Source organism: Vidua macroura, chromosome 2, assembly GCF_024509145.1.
Source record: "Vidua macroura isolate BioBank_ID:100142 chromosome 2, ASM2450914v1, whole genome shotgun sequence".
Taxonomy (NCBI): Eukaryota; Metazoa; Chordata; class Aves; order Passeriformes; family Viduidae; genus Vidua; species Vidua macroura.
In genome coordinates, this window is record NC_071572.1 from 79,651,544 (window position 1) to 79,670,231 (window position 18,688).

The window sequence follows — 18,688 nt, forward strand, 5'->3', positions numbered from 1 at the left end:
TGCTGACAAAACTTTGTTTGGTCTAAAGTAACAGCTGAAGCACTTATGGTTCTTTGTTTTTCTTGTAGGGTCAACGATTGCATCTTGCGAGTGAACGAGGTTGACGTGTCGGAAGTCTCACACAGCAAAGCCGTGGAGGCCCTGAAGGAGGCTGGTTCCATAGTGCGATTGTACGTCCGGCGAAGGAGACCTATACTGGAGACCGTCGTAGAGATCAAGTTATTCAAAGGACCGAAAGGTAGATAAGAAAATTAAAAAGACTTCCATTTTAAACTTGGTGTTTAACCTCTCTTGTAGCTTAAATGGCATCTGACCTTGTTCATTTACTAACTGGTTGACCTGTCAAATACTGAAATGTAGTTCATTTAGGCTGGTAGAACTTGAATTCATGGTTACATCTCTTTCTGAAATGTGAAGGAGTTCAAGGAGTTTGCTTCATTTGATGTTTACCGCAGAGATGTCTCATTACCTTCTAAAGACACACAGATATACTATGTGGCAGCACATCTACTACCTCTAAAGTTCCTCTGCTCAGATGTTTGACTTTGATTCAAGGTGCTGTTGAATGTGGAGTTTCTGAATTCTTCCTCTTTTCAGAAGGCATTTTGATTATCCAGCTTGCCTTCTATTTTCGTTACAGCTTTTTCTAGTTATCTTTAGAACATGAAGACAAGAATATCAACCAGATCCATAGAAAAATTTTATTTTATTCTTCAACAAAATTTTGTGGAAATCTAGCACAAAACCTTCACTAGTCTAAATGAACTTTAGCACTTCCAGCAGGACTTTATGGTTACAAAACAGAATGCCAAATTCCTTTCTAGAAGCATTTTTCTTTGTAGCTAATTTCTGGACAAAGAAAATGCACATTTTCACAGTACATGTGAATAGAATGAACAGCAGTTCATTTTTTTTGATCCATAATAGCTATTTCATAAGCAGGTCTTAGATATATATATAAAATGAAATGAAGACATTTGCATATATCTTAATGTATGTAGTGCACATAAGATTACTCTCCCTAATTTATCTATGTGAATAATCTGCAGCTTTTTCTACCTTACATGTCCCCTCATGTACTATTATAGTATGCTTCTCCATAGGGTTTTTTTTTGGTAGCAGTAGTGGAGTATATTTAATATATTGAGACATATTGTTGAGATTGACCTCTAAAACTCAAAAAAGATAGTGCAACACTGAAAACAGTGCAATCTTTTACACTGCAGTGTATTCATTATGCTCTGCTCTTGGAAAAGAGTGAGATAAATTTAAGCATGCATCTGATGTTAAATCCCTGAAAGTCTGCATTCTTGTGGTCAATTAAGATGCTATATTGTTTTTCTAACAGAAAAGCATTTCTAATGGTATTTTGTATGCATGTGAATTCAGGATAGAAGTGCAGGCAGTGTTTTTAAAGATTTGGAATTAAACTAAGTGTGTGATGTGATAGTCATTTTGAGAGACCTAAGGCTAAAGAAACTAAAATTAACTTGTCCTTTCTGGTTGTGATGAAGCAGTAAAAATTATTCACCGTGACCAAATTTTTGCTACATTTTGAAAACAGGCAAGAAAGGCAATCATTATCTAATAATGGGTTTGCATCGTATTTGTTTTGAGTGTATGCCTGTAACTATTTCTTTTTACAATTATTTTCATGAAACAGAATGGATACCAAAAAAGTGCCTTTTAGAACTGTTGCTGCTTCCTGCTGAAAATATGATTTTGTATCTATATTCTTAGATGAAGTTTGCTACAGATAAGTGTTATAAATAATTAATTTTATTGTTAAGCTGAATATATTTTTTATGTTTTCACTTTTATAGTTATCTGGAAACATGGATAAAAAATAATTTGATGGGCTAGTTTTCTGCAAAAAACTTTTCTGCAAAAAACTTCACAATTCAGGCAGCAAGGAAGCCTGCTCTGTTAGACTTTCTGTGTTCTACAGATAAAAAAGCAAAATAAAGAAAAGAAATAATTTATAGTTGGGATGAAAATACTTACCAATACTATTTTTAAAATATAGAGCATTTTTCCTTTTATTTTTTCCAAAATCTTCCATGAAAAAAATTATCTGTTGAGAGGCATCAAACTCTTAGCAGAAGTTGAGAATAAAACCCATGACTCTTGGCTGTAGTCACACCTGTGATGCTTATCTCCTCATATTTCAGGTGATTTGTCTGTGAACTGGTCTTTCACACCATTACTATGCAATGTAAGAACCACTTAGTATTTATATAAACAGTGTTTCTTACTTCTCAGAGTGAAATTAGGATGTTTTGGTGTCCAAAGCAGGATCTGAAAACCAACACAGTAGCTTCCACACTATTCCTTCTTTCCTACCCACAAAATTAATAAAGAAAGTAAGTCTGTTTTTCAGACCAAATTCAGAGTAGCAAATATCTTTTCAGTTCTTTTCCTGGTTGTCTCTGTCAGTATATAACCCAGCATTTACTGAGTTCATTCCTTACTGCCCTGAGAATTTACCACATGAAAGCAAGTCTTGGCATCCCTAATAACAGGTAAACTCAGAGATCCCTAACTTGCCTATGTGTAGTAGATTATATCTTTCAGCTCTTGAAGTTGGTAAAGAAGGAAATTTGCAAGGCTTTATATGTAGAGGTCATTTTAATTTCATCTGAGATATTCAGGATGAGGGCTTTGACAAGTTATTAGTCCATAGAGATTGAGTTTTTCTAATGGGTGTTAATGTTTGTGGCTAGCAACCACCACATAGAAGACATTGATTAATTGGTGAATGTATTTTAAACATCAGATATTGAATAAGCATTGTCTGGAGATGGCTTTGAGTGTGTGATGGGGGAAGGGCATGGTCTTGTGCTGCCAGGAGGTCCCTTCTGAATGCAGATCCCCATGCAGTTGTTCCTGTTGCTTTACAGAAAGGCTCTCCTGTTGTCGTATGTGCTAAACCTGTAACGCTTCAGTTTTATTTTTGGGAGGAGGAGGTAAACAAAGACACAAATTATTTGTGTAATAGGAAAATCAAGGGTTCAAAGAGAGCTTCAGCTGGGTAGGCATTTAAAGCTGATCATCACTTTGACACACCTGGTGGCAAATATTGGCAGATAGCCACAGTCTGTGTCTTGAAGGTAATTGCTAACTGTCATCCTTGCAGGCTCTTCCTCTCTTTCATGTGCTTGGGAGATTGTTTTTTGTATGCCTCTTGCATGTCTCTTCAGGCAGGTATGCAATTCACTTTATGGCTTTGCAAAGGATTGAGTTGCCAACAGTAGATGTTTTGTTTCAGTCACTCCCAGGGCACTGCAGATTTTAGCAGACAGCATCTCTACAGTGGCTGACAGCTGTAACAGAGGAAAGATATGCTTGCAGCTTTCTTATTTAAATCACTGGGATTTAGACACTACTGAAAATCCTGTCATTAAGTAATATGCTTTTCTTGCTGTGTATTGAAACAAGACTAGCAGTAATGAGAATGGATTGCACACACTTCAGTGTTTGTTCTTGGGGAGCAAAATGCAGGCATTCAAAGCAAAGCAGTTTAATGGTGCTGTCTGCCTTTGTAATATAACTTACGCATTTGCTTCCTGTAAGACCCTGCAAAGAACTGTGTATGGGCAGTGAATTTTGAACTTCAGTCACTGTTCAGGGGTTCCAGTGCTCAGTCCCATTTCATTGCATTTGACTGGAGGATTTTAAACCAAAGTAGTTCCACTGACCTCAAGATTTTCATGCTCCAAATATACTTTTACTAAACCCAGAAGCATTGAGTAGTATGATGATGCACAATTAGTATGCTCAAGCACAAGTGATAGAAATTAAACCTGATTCATTTTAATTTCATTTTTAAATGATCAGCAGAAAAATGTATTTCTGCTACTGCAGAAATTTTGTGGCAGTCAGAAACTTGGGTAAACACAGCGGTCATTTAAAATATTACCTACTTACTTGCCTACCTAGCTGATAAGTTAAGCTCTGATATAATGTACCAGAAGGGGGAAAAAGGGGGGCAGAAAATAAGGATTCTTGTAACTACAGCACTGTCGGATCAGATAATAAACTTTTGACCTCACTTCTGTAGGAAATGTGGTGTCCTAAAAGACATCAGAACTGCAGAAATGAAGTTCAGGGTATGTGAAGCAGAACAGCAGGAAATTTCAGAGGAAAAATGTCAGACTGAAAAACACCCAAAAAAAAGGAACAACATAAAGTACAGTTAATTTTCTTATCTGGATATTCTGGTGACTTGAGTATAAAGTCATAGAGAAACAGGATTACTTTCCCACACCCTTCATGATAATAGTGCCTATCATTACAGTGTTTGAGCTGTGTCAGGATCTTGCCACGATGACTGGAGCTGCCCTTCTGTTCATGATATTTTTGATGAAAAGGCTCTGAACACACCAGCAGTTCTCTCACTTTTTGTTTTCTAAAAGCATACTTTTTGCTCATTCCGGATGAATTCAACCAGTGACACATTCTTAGGAAGTCCACCTCACACAGCTTTGGGCACTAAAGCATGTTTAGAGGCACTTAATTCTCTACTCTTTTTGCTCTCAGAATTAGGGCCATATCAAAGCTTTTCTTTTAATCCATTTGGAGTGTGATCATATTTTGGGGCTTCAGATTAAAAATTAATGCACTGTTCAGCCCCATTCTCTATCTCCCTCTGGATGGCTATTCTTCTTATCTTAAATTTCTTAATCAGCAAAGACTAAGCTCCTAAACCAGATGTCTCAATAAAATATGCAAAAATATAATAGGATTAATATAAAGGACATAATGCTCATTTATGTTGAGAGTTATGTATATCTGTCTAAATGTTAGACTACGTCATTGGGCATAACCAGTTCCAGAGTTTCCATTTCATTGTGTTCTGTGCTGAAGTGACTCTGTGGCACATGGTAGATTTTCTTTTCCCGTAACTATTTGTTTTATTCTTGATGTCACTGAATAAAGTCAGTGGACGGCAATGAAGCTTTCTTACTGTACTAAGAAAAGAATCAGTATGGTTTAATTTGTGCATTTTTAGCTCTCTGGTAAGTTATGAGATTTTCTTGAGAAGATGCAGAGATTTTTCACCATCAATATAAGGTATGATTTCACTATAGATTTATCTTGGGTTGTTACTGAATTGTCCTCCAGTCCATTACTGCTTGTAGTTTCCTAGAGGTTCATGCTTCTTTTTTTCATGAGAATAAACATATTTTAATTTGGATTAATGGCTTTATTGGAAATGTCTTGTGTGTCCTATTGCATGGATAGTATCCCAGCTTGCAGTGACAACTGTAATAGTCACAAAAGTATGCTTCAATGATGTGTGTTTCAAAATGTCTGCTAAAATAAAAAAAAAAAGGTGTTCAATTCGGAATAGCTGAATAGAGGGTTCATTTAAAAAAAAATATTTAAAAGTGCTGCTTTCAGTAAGGAAAGGAATAAACTTCTGACTTTTATCTAGCAAAGCAAAGTCAAAAGTTACCTTTTAATCTCAGGTAATAGCTGCGGCACTTAAAATGAAAGAAGGGGCTTCTTGCAAACAAAGAACCCCAATTATTTAGTTCCCAATTTCAGAGAACAGTGAGAGCTTTCAGATCTTGCTGTTTGATAACTGATTGCAAGTGCTTGCTTCAGACTGATGATGGTACATATTTTTTTTTTATTATTCTTTTTTATTACAGCTATCGCTTCTACTACTTTAATGATATTTTTTCTCTAATTTAAAAGTTAGAGAACTTTTTCTCTAACTTTTAGATTATGCCATAGCAAACTTTAGCATGTGGGAATAGGGGGTTTTATGGGCAAGTTAGGGAGATAGTCTCTTAATTAAAAAATAATGTTTTGTAAGGTCCAAAGTGTTTTCAATAAAACCATTTTTTCACATTTTGTACAGAACCTTTTCTTATGGTCTTTGAAGAATTTCAGTCTTATGATCCTATCCGCTGTGAATTTACTTCTGGCTTTCAATGTTCTCCTTCTGTGCTCTGTGAATCCTTATCTAAAACAGAGCAAAATGGAGCACACAACCATATAAAAATGAGGAAGCAGGCAAACTTTCTCAAGTCTTAAGGGTTTAACAAACTGTTTTGGTTCCCAACTCTAATTTAAGTGCTTCACTTAATATTACTATAACCTGAAGTATCACTTATTTCAGGTATAAATAGAAAACCACCACAATTGAAACTAAAATACCCTTCATTGTGAAATGTCTTGGCTTGAAGGAACTCGTATTTCCTCCAAGTAGCAGAAAGTGCTCCATCAAACTCTGGTACATATTTTTCCACTTTTAAGATAGTGGCTCAAACCATTAACATCACTAAAAAGCATGGCTTTCCTGCAGTCTAGGATTGTCTAATGTAAGAATATCTGATAGTTTACCACATGAAAATTATATTCTCTTGAAAATCATTAAATTAGAAAGCACCATGACAAAAGTGCTATAGAAGCCTCTGCTATTTTCCAACCATATTTTGACACATTTGTGTTGCCAGTGCCTGATGTGGTAAAAGTGGTAGGTTATAAAGGTTATATACCTTTATATTTCCCAGACTGAGGATGGCGCTCTTTAATTTAAGTGATGATAAATGTATACAGCTGCTATTATCATATTCTTCTTCATGGTATAAATAAAATACCAAATGTATTTGGTCAGTAAAGACTTGCCATCTCATTTGTGTAAATTACCATATTTGAATCTTTTCTTTAAAAGTCCCACATTGATTCTGTGAAGTGGTTCCTTCCATTCCTGAGGAAAAGTAGTCCTTGTATACAATTTCACAGAGTAATAGTTATTATTCAAATGGCATTTCAGTTCTAGTTTCTCAGGCTTTTTCTTTTTTTTTTCTTTAGTGGAGAAAGATAAATCTGTTATGTTTTTTGTTAAAAATGCAGGAAGTGGTGGAATCTTAATTGAACCATCTTTGGAGATTGGTAGTCAGTCATTAAAAAGAATATTTTCCAAATCAAAAAGGATAATTTCAAAGGGAATTCAAAATCCCTCCTTCTGGCTGGTTGTCTCCCTTAAAATTGGAGCTCTCCTGTGAGCTGTAGGATATTACGTGCTTGAAGTCTTTTATATTTTCATGATAACTATGATTTTCCCCTTTTATATTTTACTGTCATTTTCCATTAGCAGTAAAGGAGTAAACAACATGTCTGGGAAGACTGTGCAGCAATATAATATGCATGTATTTTTTCTGTTTTTCCCTTGAAACCATTAAGCTCTTAAGAACTCTCCAAGCAGGTCTGAAGAATCCTGTGTTCATATGCAAAATGAACATCTAATCTCATAGTGGATTTTAAGTAAAATGTTCCCAAAATCATTCACAAAGAGTAAGGTTTCCACTGATATGAACATTGCTTTTTGTAGCTCCATCATGCTAACTATTTCTGAAGTGGTGCAGTAGCAATTTCGAAGTGCAGTGCTGTATTTTAATAGCCAATTGAGATGGCTATAAAAATTCAGCACTGTGCATTAAGATCATTACTAAATTGCTTCAGCAATACTTACTGATGAGGCAGCTCCAGCAGAACACATTTCATCTTAATGAACTGTGGCTGCAATAGAGCAAAAGCAGCAGCTCAGGGAAAGATTGATGTGCAGGTAGACTTGGATGCCAACAAACTGGAGATTCTGTTTCAAGAGAACTAAGCTTTGGTTGGTTACTTTTTGTTTTAAGTGGATAAAGAAAATAAATCCATCATCTTTTTCATTACAATTTCAGTTAAATGGCAGAAGATGGTCCTGTGAAATTGTGTCACATCAGACCAAATTCAACCATCTTTGGAGCTAAGCAGATCATTGACATTTCAACTGACAGAATTTTCTGTGCTTGTCCTTTCTGAATTAGGTAGGAATTCTGTATTATTATCCAGTTGCCAAGATTTCATCAGCTCTGAGTAAAGACATCAAAAGGTATGGTGTTCCAGCGTGACCTTATTTTTTATCATTCTGTCATGAGGTGTTGGCCTTTTTGCTGTGGTCAAAGTTACTTCTCAGGCTTTTGCTGCAAATCAAGAGCTGTTAACATGACTTACTATATTCCCCTGATACTGTCGTCACCTTCACAAGTTCAACTCTAAACTTTTTTCTGAAAACGTGAGAGAAGGAAGATGTTGGGCTTGGGTTTTTGGGCTTTACTTCCTTTAGAGACAGGTCTTATTAATTTCTGTGCTCAGCTGTTGGATAAGTAATGGATGCATCTCCAGCTTTGGTTCATATGGCGTCCTTCTGGGTGACAGTAAAGCAGACCATTTAAAAATTCTGTACTTGGTTTATCCCGTCCTTGTGGAAATGCTTCAAAGGAACTTGCTTTCTAAATGGATTTCCCAGTTACATAATGATCTCCAGCATGCTACTGAAAAGTTTCTTGGAACATCTTTTGTCTCGGGCTTGTATGAAAAACTGTGATGTGTGTGCTTTGGGATTCTACTTGACACTGTGTCCTTTTACTCTCTGCAATTTTTAAAAATCCCAAAGACTAAGTGCCTTTTTTGGTTTTGTTTTTTTTTGTCTATGCCAAGTGTGAGGAAAATTCCCCATGGATCTTGGCCAGCTTCTTTTTCAATTCTGAAATTTTCTCCTGACTAAATGTAATATAAAGTCTCATAATTTTGTCATTATAACATGCGTTTGTACTCCTTTTTTCCTCTGGGTTGTAAATTTCTGGGTCAGAAAATAGTTTCATCATTTCCCGCCCCATTCTAGAGTACTATGTAAGAGTTAAAAGGGGAGTTAGAGAAGATCCCTTTCATTACATTTGCCATTACTGTTTTCATCAGGAGGACAGGGGGTGCAGCAGACAATGTAACGAGTGTTAATTGTCTCATTAGTATTTCCAGATACATGATAAATCAAAAGATAGGGAAGGACAGTGTGGCATTATTTGCTAAACTACTGAGCTGAGTGTGGAAAAAAGCCCTCCTGTAGACAGGAGGCCAACATCATTTTTCTTGTTTCTTAATGGAGTAGTGAGAACTTCCTAGGGAGTGGCAGTTTTCTTGGCCTTTTTCCTCTACCTATCTGATCCTTGTTTTAAATTCTTCAGGTAAATTTTAGAGAATTATTATTATGCTTGATCTTTCACCACTGAAATAATAATTTTTAAACAGTTATATGACAACTATTGCTGGAGTCTGATTGACATCCTGATGCAACAGAAGAAGGGTATTCGCCTGCTGTGTGGAATGTGTTCATTGACACAATGTCTTTCATTTCACCTGGGTAGTCTGAAAATCCTTCTGTTTCCTTCTTTGGAAACCTTCATCCTTTTTTGAATATAAAGCCTAATGCGCAAATTAGTCAAGTGAAACTACAGAACAGTGTTTTCATCCCTTATTGTTCAGTTAATTATCTATGTAGCAAGATATGTCTTCTTGATAGTTTTGATATGTCCAGACCTTTCTCAAGACATTTGCTGTCTGGAAGACAACACACAGCAGCAAAATACTGCATTGCCATGAAGAGAGCCTTTGAAAGAATAAATGGCATTTAATTAAAGTTTTATAGCATGAAGAACTGTAGCTCTTCATTTTTGTCTCTTCATTTTTCTTGTCTCCTTTTGCCCTGAAATCGTAAGCATGGGCAGGCAGTATTTTAAGTCTTCTGAGAAAGGCATTACAGATTCTAATAATGGTGGAGAGACAAAGCTGACGGCAGCTTTAGATATTCAAGTGATGTGGTAAATAAAATATCACACTGCAGCCTGTATAAAATTTAGGTCCTCCGGGGGTTCCCTGGGTTCCCAGCCAGTCCGGAGAGTGATCCTCGGCTGACCGGTCCGCAGGGAGGGGTAGATGAAACCCGGAAAGCTCCACCAAATAAAGACGAGACGTCTCCCGAGCAGTAGGATCCGAGAGGTTTATTGTAGGAGAAAGAAGGAGCAGGAGGAGAAGGCAAGGAGCAGCAACACTCTCGGAGGGAAAACTGACTCAGGGAGCCCAGTACAAGGGCGGGACCGAGAATATAAGGGCAGAGGGATAGGAGTGGCTAGGGCACAAACCAACCAATGGGTAACGGGTAGAGGGGAGGAGACGGGATGGGGTGACATGTAATGAACCAATCGGGATACAGGAGAGGAGTGGCATTCTAACAGGGTCCAATGGGATTAACAGAACAGAAGAACTTTCTAGAACCGGGGAGTGTGTTAAGCTTTGACAGACAGCCTCAACTGGGGAGGGAAACAGCATGTGATTGACAACTTCTGGCTATATTGAAGTTGCCTCCCAAGGGAGGGCGGGGACCCCTCCCACAGCAGCCTATTTTAAAATTATTTTAGGTTGTCAATATTAATCTTTTGGTTGCACTAGTTGGAAAAAAAAAAGGGAAGGAGTTACATTAAGGCATCTCTGAACATCTGAAGGGAATAGCTGTCTTAGAAGTCAAACACCAAAGTGATTAATTGCAATAGTTGTTCATCTGGCTACTTCCAGTCCTTTCTGGATTACCCTAGTCCTTTCTGCAGGTCTGTCATCCTCATTTTGCTTTAAGTATTCCAAATTCTTGATGAAATTTCAGTTATCCTTCATTAAAACAAAATAAATAATACATTAGTCAAATAGAAATTTCCCTATAGTATTTTATCTTTGACTTGCCACTTATTATTTTAGAACATTTGTCCAACAGCTTTGAAGAACTGCTTTTCTTTCATCAGTTAGGGGGTTTTTGTTTGTTTTGTGTCTCTAAACATGATGTTAGAATTCCTAGAAATTGCAGCTATTTTTTGGAGTTCAGGTGGAAAACCCTTTGCTGTTTGCCATGGAACACACTGTCCATGCAGAAGATCATTACTTGCAGTTGGGCTGGAGACCAGGAAGTCCAGGCTCTGGGACTCCAGTGCAAAAATGTTCTGGTCCTGCCTGTATATCAGTGATGTGTACAAAGGGCAGCTGAATTTTACATGCAGTGAAGGTTCCTCTGTTGCAGACACGGTGACATTCTTACAGAAACAAAGTAGAGCCTTTCTGTGTCAAAGTTTTGTGCTGCCTGACACATAGACAGCTGCTCTTCAATCCTTTTGAGTTGGCAGTAAAGCCATTGATTTATGAGAGTATCACATGTTCTTCTTACCTTGCAGAGACTCATTTAAGATTTTTTTCATTCAGAAATTCTGCTACTTGGTCCCATTTCAAGTTGATAAATTTTTCTCAACTTTAAGCTTTTGATGTGCTTGATAGATGAAAAAAACTTCTGCGACCTCTTCCAGTGCAGCTTTTGGCTGTTGTTGAATGAGAAAGGCAAGGAGATAGCTTATTGGTTATATCTTTAGTGGCTAATTTTGGAGAAAAATGCAACTTTGAAAGCTTGAAAAAGCAAATTATATCTGTGGAGCAAATCTCTGTGAAACCATAAACACTAGGGAGTATATCCAAAATATTCCAGGAGCACAAAGCTCTGTGTTCATTACCTGTTCATTGGCTTATGAATTTTGAGTAGTAGCTTATATGAACAAATAACAAAGTAGCTCTTGGATTCTTTAGGAAAAAAAAACTGTCCTATCATTATTTGTTGATAGGAAGAAACAGTTGCAAAGCAAGACCTTGGAGCTTCATGACATGTAAAAAAGGGTATAATGACACAAAAACTCTTTAGGATATGATAAAAAAATATGTTGCATAAGCTAAAAGAACAATAGCCCCAAGATATGCTTGACAAGTTTATTTTGGAAAGTGGTATTTGCAAATAAGGACATGATAGACTTTTCTTTCTCAAAACTATGTTTTGGTTTTTGTTTGTTATGTTTCTTATGCAAAACAATTTGTAGGTTGTCTTATGAAATTAATACAAAGGCATATTATTCACTCCAACAGAGACAACTGAAATAAGGAAGCAAAATAACAGCAAATAATTTAATAAAATTATTTCTTGTGGGCACATTTACATTTTATATACTGTAATTGAAAAATAAACTCAGTGTAAATGGTAGGCCAGAGGTAAATGTTGTCCATAGTCTGTAGGTCAGCTGTGTATCATTTCTAGACTCAAATTATTATCAAATGTCATAGCCAAAATTTCTGAAAGTTATTTTTAAATTACACTATAAATACTACTATAGCAAATCAAGCCCCCTCTGTAATACAAGATTGTAATTTTAGAGATGTACTTGGCAGTTACAGAGAGATGTTGTGATTGTAGCTGCTTTCAAGATGTGAAAAGTGCCTACCTTTTTGCTGGCATCAGTTTTCACAGAAAAGTCGTCTCTGATAAGGTTGCTGTCATGATCAAAACCAGCAACAAAGGGAGAAGATCTCCGCCTCAAACAAGGAAGCAATAGGTCTGGTAGCACTTAAAGAAGCTAGATACTCACACACTCACAGGTCCTGATGGTCTTGATGACAGACCAGCAGAATTTAAGTGATGAAATCTGAGTGCGGACAATGGTTGGGCTTGAAAACCTGTGGGGAGAAGGTAAAGTGAAAAACTTGAAAGATGAAGCAGAAAACACTTCCTTATTGAAGTGAACAAGAGGGGCCAAGGGACTGTGAAGCATCAGTACATTTTTAGAATCTCAGGAGAATATTTGAAAAAGTAGGGAATCTCTTTAGAAGCATCTAGAAAAAGGTTGAAGAGTAATGATAGCCACAAGAGACCATACTTCTCTTCCGCAATGTTTCCTCATTTTTCTCAGATGATTCCATGTGCTGGGAGGGTTCAACGCTGAAAGTGATCTGAAAAAGCAAAGATGTAATTGAGCAGGGTCAACTGCAAGGTGCTTTCAGTAGAAATAACCACATGTCTGCTAAATAGTGCTCACATAAAACTGTAGGAAAATAATGGGGAAGAGTAGCTAGAACTTCGTTAGCTATAACACCTTGTCTCTAACACATCCTACTGTGATGAAACAGTCAAATCATATATTTGGTTTTATAAATTGAGATATGGTTTACAAAGACATAGGAGCATTCCTTTTATCCTTTACAGGTAAAGCTTTGAGCTCTGTACTTCAAGAAGGGTGTATGCCAGTTGGAGAGACTCCAGGGGAAAGCTGTAAAAATGATCAGAGATTTAGAAAGCCTGTCCTACAATGAATAAATGAGTGATCTGAAGCTATTTATCTGAAATACCAAAGACTATGTGGGAGGTGGGGGACAGTTTATCAGCACCTGATAGCAATCTTGCCTTGCAGTGCATCTTTGAAGAGTGAATTTTTTCTCTGTGCTCCCTAGGGAGGGTGTGAAATAAAATTTGATGGACTAATAATAAACAAGATTTGTACTAGATGTAGAAGAAGTGAGGATTTTGATTACCAGGAAGGACATCAGGTAGCATGGGAAATACCTGGGTATGCCAGACAGCCATTTGTTAGACACAATGCAACTGTAGCTGCTTCTACCTCAGGTTGACAAGAATAATGATCCATTGAGTTTTTTCCTGTCCCAAGATTCATAAAAAATTTTTCTCATTTCACTATACTTTGAAGACAAAGAGTAGTCATGGGGCTGTTTTTGTCCTCCATCTGCAGAAATGAAGAGGGTGTCTTCCAGACAAAAAAACATGTCCTTTGCCTGTCCTCAACAGTAATTTTATATTTTTTATTTCCATCTTTTTTTGCTTTAGGAAGGATAAAACATTTTAGAAAACACCTCAGTGCATGGGAAAATATTAATTAACATTAGAACAGATCATCTGGTATCTTAATCTGCATTTCTCTGTCTTTTCAAATTTTCTGTTGCTCAGACTGGGATCATGCTCCTTAGGAACAATTTGATCTGCTGGGTGGCTAGTTCTTCACCAAAGGGTGTTTTCACAGCATGTTTCAGTATTTGGAGGCTGGTAAACACTCCTTTGTTTTGGACTGTGCCAAGTCTTTTAATGCTATGTCTTGACTTCATATAGAAAGTTTTGTCCAGCTCCAATCAAAGTTGAGTTTCTTTACGCCTAAAATCAGTCTTGTAGACTTCAGTTGAGTCTCGCTGGTATGAATCTTTTCATCCAAATAGCTGCCTAAATTTTCCAAATGGGGCCCAGAAATGGCCTGTGAAAAAATCAAGATGTTAGTACATTCATTCTTTCCCCCATGGTTTCATTTTTCATTGGAAATGCTGCATATATAGTTCCCAGAGACTGACCTACACCCTGGCTCTAGCATTGCAGGAAAGTTCAGTGTTTATTATTAGTTGAAATAGCTGTTAGAAAGGCCACATTAATATTCCTCCTAGCTAGAACCCCTCAAGGGACTAACAGCAGGGTCTTGTTTTATGCTATATCTCATTAAGAGGGAAACTCTTACTCACAGAAAATCTGTAGTGTTTTCTCAGGCTTGAACAACCATATTTTTTAAGTGCTGTACTCTACATTTCAATTCTGCTACGTACAAGTTCCTAGAAAATCTTTAATGGTCTAGGACCAGTCTGAAAAAAATCTGTAATTCTGTTTCAAATGTGAGTTCACATTCTCTTTCTAGTTAGGTATGCTTGAATGCAATTCCCTTTGCAAATATTTGATATAATTTCTGAGAAGTCATAGAATCATACAATGATTAAAGAATATTTTGGGTTGGAAGGGAGCTGTAAAGGTCATCTACTCCCAGCCTTCTTGCAATGATCAAGGACATCTTCAACTAGACCAGGTTTGTCAGACCCCCATTGAACACACCCCCATCCTTGATGGGGCATCTTCCAGGGGTGGGGCATCCACAGCTTCTCTGGGCAACCTGTGCCTCACCACCCTTACAGTAAAGAGTTTCTTCTCAATATCTAATCCAAATGTACCCTCTTGCAGTTTAAAGCCATTAATCCCTGGCCTGTCAGTAGAGGTCCTGTCCTCATCTTTCTTTGAAAGACACAAGTGTCTGACTTTACTCATTTTACTCTGTGAGAGTATAGGGTGCTTCTGACTGGAAAAGAAACCATTTTTGCTTCACTTTGCTTCCTAGAGTGCTGCAAGACAGGATCATCAGCAAACTGTGCTAATGGATCAAACTACACTTTCAGAGAGACAAAAAGAATCAAAGTGAAGTGCAATGACTCATGAATCCATTTTCAGAGTGTCCTAGCCTTATTATTTCTGTTCAATAAGCACCATCTATTTTCCTTCTCTGTATCATTTATATATACCTGTTCAACTTTTAATATCATAGCTCCATAATTTGCCTTACATAAAAAAGCAAAATTACATGTATATTTGTGCCTTGATATCCTTGTGTTTTTAAGAAAGTAACTGAATGGATGACAGATTGATTATTTACAGGTTGATTGCAAATAGATAAGAGGCTGCAAGATGAACTTTGATTTCATTTTGTATTTTCAAGCTTCAGCATAATTGACAGAGAGCTTTTCAATAAAGTATTTCTGCTCAGCTTTACAACAGGGATGAGAAGATAAATGTTAAATTTCCCTCATCAGACAGAGAACTAAAAGAAACTGATGAGTCTGGCCCGACATGCATGGTTTTTAAATAGATCCCAAATTGACAGGCTGCTCCTTCTGTCTCCATTTTATTGGTGACAAATTATTAAATATTTGTCTCAAAGAGCCATTCAACTTAGCAAAGAACCAGCAATACTCATTTAAAGATATATTACCTAATGTTATACAAAGTAAGTAGCATTTCTCCCTGAATTGGAATAATTTTCTCCTGTGTCAAGTCTGTAGATTTCAAAAATGAATCGATATCAGAAAAAAAAAAAAAAAAAAGGCAGGAAAAGCACAGATTTACGTAGTACAAAGACTTAAAAAAATTAACGTCTCATCAAAAAGTAAAAACTACTTTAAGGCAGCTCTTGATGTGCTCATCTGCAGGAGCAAATGATTTTCATTTGCATTATTAGGAGATGAAATACCTTGTTCTGCTGTCAGTAATTACTGTAATTTGTGCAGAAAATGACATAGGTACTATTTTCTAATGACTGGTAAACTGTGATCGACTGTCAGCATAAATTTGGTTCCTACACCTGAAACAGCTGGTGCATTTTGTGCATGGAAAGTGAACCATGTTTCAGGATTTGAACCCAAGTTAATATATAATGTGAAAACAATAGGGGTCTTCTCACTGCAGTCATTCCAGGTGTCTGTAACTGCCTGTCTCTTGGCACTGCAGAGGAGCCATGCCCTGTTACTTTTTTCCTTTACCCAAACATTATGTGTCCAAATTTATGTAGTATAAGGTCAAGTGAACTTTAAGGGTATGAACAGTGGGTGAAAAAAAAAAAAACAAAAAAAAAAAACCTCCAAGATTTTGTTGATTTGTCTGTGGAAGAGAGGAGGCAATTAGGGAAAGGGGACTTCTCTTGGTTTTACCCCAGTGAGATCAATATGTGCCATGCTGATCCCATTTCCAGATACTTGTCTTCAAAATGAAAACCTTAGAGAGCAGGTTGATTATTGGTTACATATTAATAGAAAAAGGCATTTTTAACAGAAGATGCAGTTAAATGTGGCTATAAGGGCATATTTATGGTAATGAGGCTCATTGCCTTAAAAATTTGAAAAAAAAGGGACAACAGAGATAATTTGATTTCCCCATTCTTTCAATCTGTTTGCATTAATTATACTCTAGATTAGACATTCTCACAATGCATGCAAAGGTGGTTAAATGCAACATTCTCAGCCTTGTGCTACTCTTGAAAGGGTGGGTTAAAGGTTTCATATTTCATTCTCCAGTCAGGAAAAGAGGTTCATAATACCAGTGTATTTTTCAGAACAAAAAATTGCAGAAATATTGAATAAGCATTATTATTACTACACTGTTTTCTTCCACTATATATCTGCCTTGGCTCTCAAGAGCCTCACAAACCTTTGATTGTTAACTTCTCTTTCTCTCTCTTAAGCTTAGGAGAGCAGTTTTATTTTCCCCTTTCCTCTCAGCAGGACTCATGCTGCAAAGGCATATTTTTATTGACTGTTTTTCAGGTGCATTACTATCCTAAACAGCCAGTTCTCTCCTACTCACTTTAGGTACTTGCTCCTGTCCCTGCATGTTTCCTTCTTCCCACATCCTTCAACTTGAGTTGGCAGGGCAGCAGTGATGACCTTGCAGTGCTCTCCGTAGGAGTCACAGATCTATAATGAGGGGTCAGGTACAAAAGTGTGGTGCCAGCACAGGGGATGTGTGAACCCAGCACCATGCCCATCTGCCAGCTCTTACTGCTGCCATCTCTGTGGATGATGGTCAATATGCACCTGGTCTATGATTCAGGCTAATTTGGCTTGGTTTTCATGCCACTTTCAATTTGCCATTTGGCTAAAACATTTCCATGGCTAACCCAAGGCACGCAGTGGGAAAGAAGGCAGGGAGCACATCAGAGTTGTCTCTTTCAGCATTAATGAGTTTATAGGTCAGCATATGACAATTTTAAAAATGCATTGTGCAACATTCCACCTGGCTTTTTTGCTGCTAATTAGGACAATTGGCTGCTTAAAATCATGGAATGGTTTGGACTGGAAGGGACCCTAGAAATCATTACATTCCCTCCTACTTGCCATGGCCAGCAACATCTTCCACCAGACCAGGTTGCTGAAAGCCCAGTCTGGCTTTGAACACTTTCCTAGGATGTCTCCTTCATCTGTAGTCTTGTATAGCTGATTTTTGCCCAAGTGAATGAAAGAGCGGGGGTGAGGATGGGATTAAAAAACCCAAAACAAAACCAAAAACCTCTTGTCAAGAAAAATGCTGGTAATGTAGAAAAAAAAAAGTATGAGGAAAAAATGGGTAGCCTTTAGCAGCCCCTTCATATCACATTCAGCCATACAGGCCACTTGTGCTGTGTTTAACATTACTCCCTGCAAGATGTAAATGATCCTGTCACCAGGAAGCCAGCCAGGTGATGTCTACCCTGATCAAAAATTCTGGTTTTTAGTGCCTCTGGATCTGAGGATTATTGGTCCTTGTGGGTGCACCAAAAGTATACCAAAAGCTTCCTGCATGCAAAGGAAGTGGACATTCATTCAGTTCAGTTGTAGGCATTTGGAGACGTGAGAAGAGAAAGGCATTTAAAAACTTCAGATATAAGTAGTTAATCCTGTTCCTAAGTGACAAATCTTGGGTTTTTCTGTTTCAAAACACTAATTCTCACTTTTTAAAAGCCTAATTTGACTGGTCTTAACATGAAATGTTTAGACTTGGTGTATCATGTGTTTATTTCCAAAACAATCAAACTGCTTGCTATAATTCTTGGGGTGTCAGAATATGTCAAAAATTAAATAATTTTCTTTTTCTTGCACTTACACTGGTAAAATTGTGACAGTGTGATTTAATATGATTTTCAGTGAACTACAATCCTCATTAATGCTTTGAAAGTCAGATTATTGTGAATAATTAGGAAAATTCCCTGATCTTTTCAAGTCAAATTGTAAAGTATTCTTAAGAATTACTGTTATGCAATTAGGCCACTGCTCATTGTCTATGCTTTCTAGGAATTTTATTCCTAATTAATTTGAATAAATGTAAAAATACAGAATAAACACAAGTTCTAATGAGGCTCTAAATGTATTTTCCTAACTTCTTGTTTCCTTTCTTTACTACATCTGAGGAGAATGTATCTTTAGGGAAAAATATATGCAAGCAAAAAACAATAATGGGAAAAACATTAAACCACAAAACAATAGAAAAGAAGGGATTGTTTTCATTTGCTTGTTAGAAAACTTCTTTACAAATTCCTATGAATCGCAGTGTAATTTAACAAGATGTGTTTTCAAGGCTTTATGAAAGATTATAGAAAGATTAGCTTTACTATTATGGTGATGTAAACCAGTGCTTTATCTACTATACCTACAG

General features: G+C 36.9%; 1 protein-coding gene across 1 annotated transcript in view; it reads left to right on the plus strand.

The window, feature by feature from the left end:
* The window catches only part of DLG2 (discs large MAGUK scaffold protein 2), a 985,470-nt gene that overhangs the window by 682,878 nt on the left and 283,904 nt on the right, over positions 1 to 18,688 (plus strand). Inside the window, exon 12 of the mRNA XM_053971598.1 lies at positions 69 to 238. Coding sequence (XP_053827573.1) covers positions 69 to 238 — 170 coding nt within the window. The remainder of the gene's footprint in view (positions 1 to 68; positions 239 to 18,688) is intronic.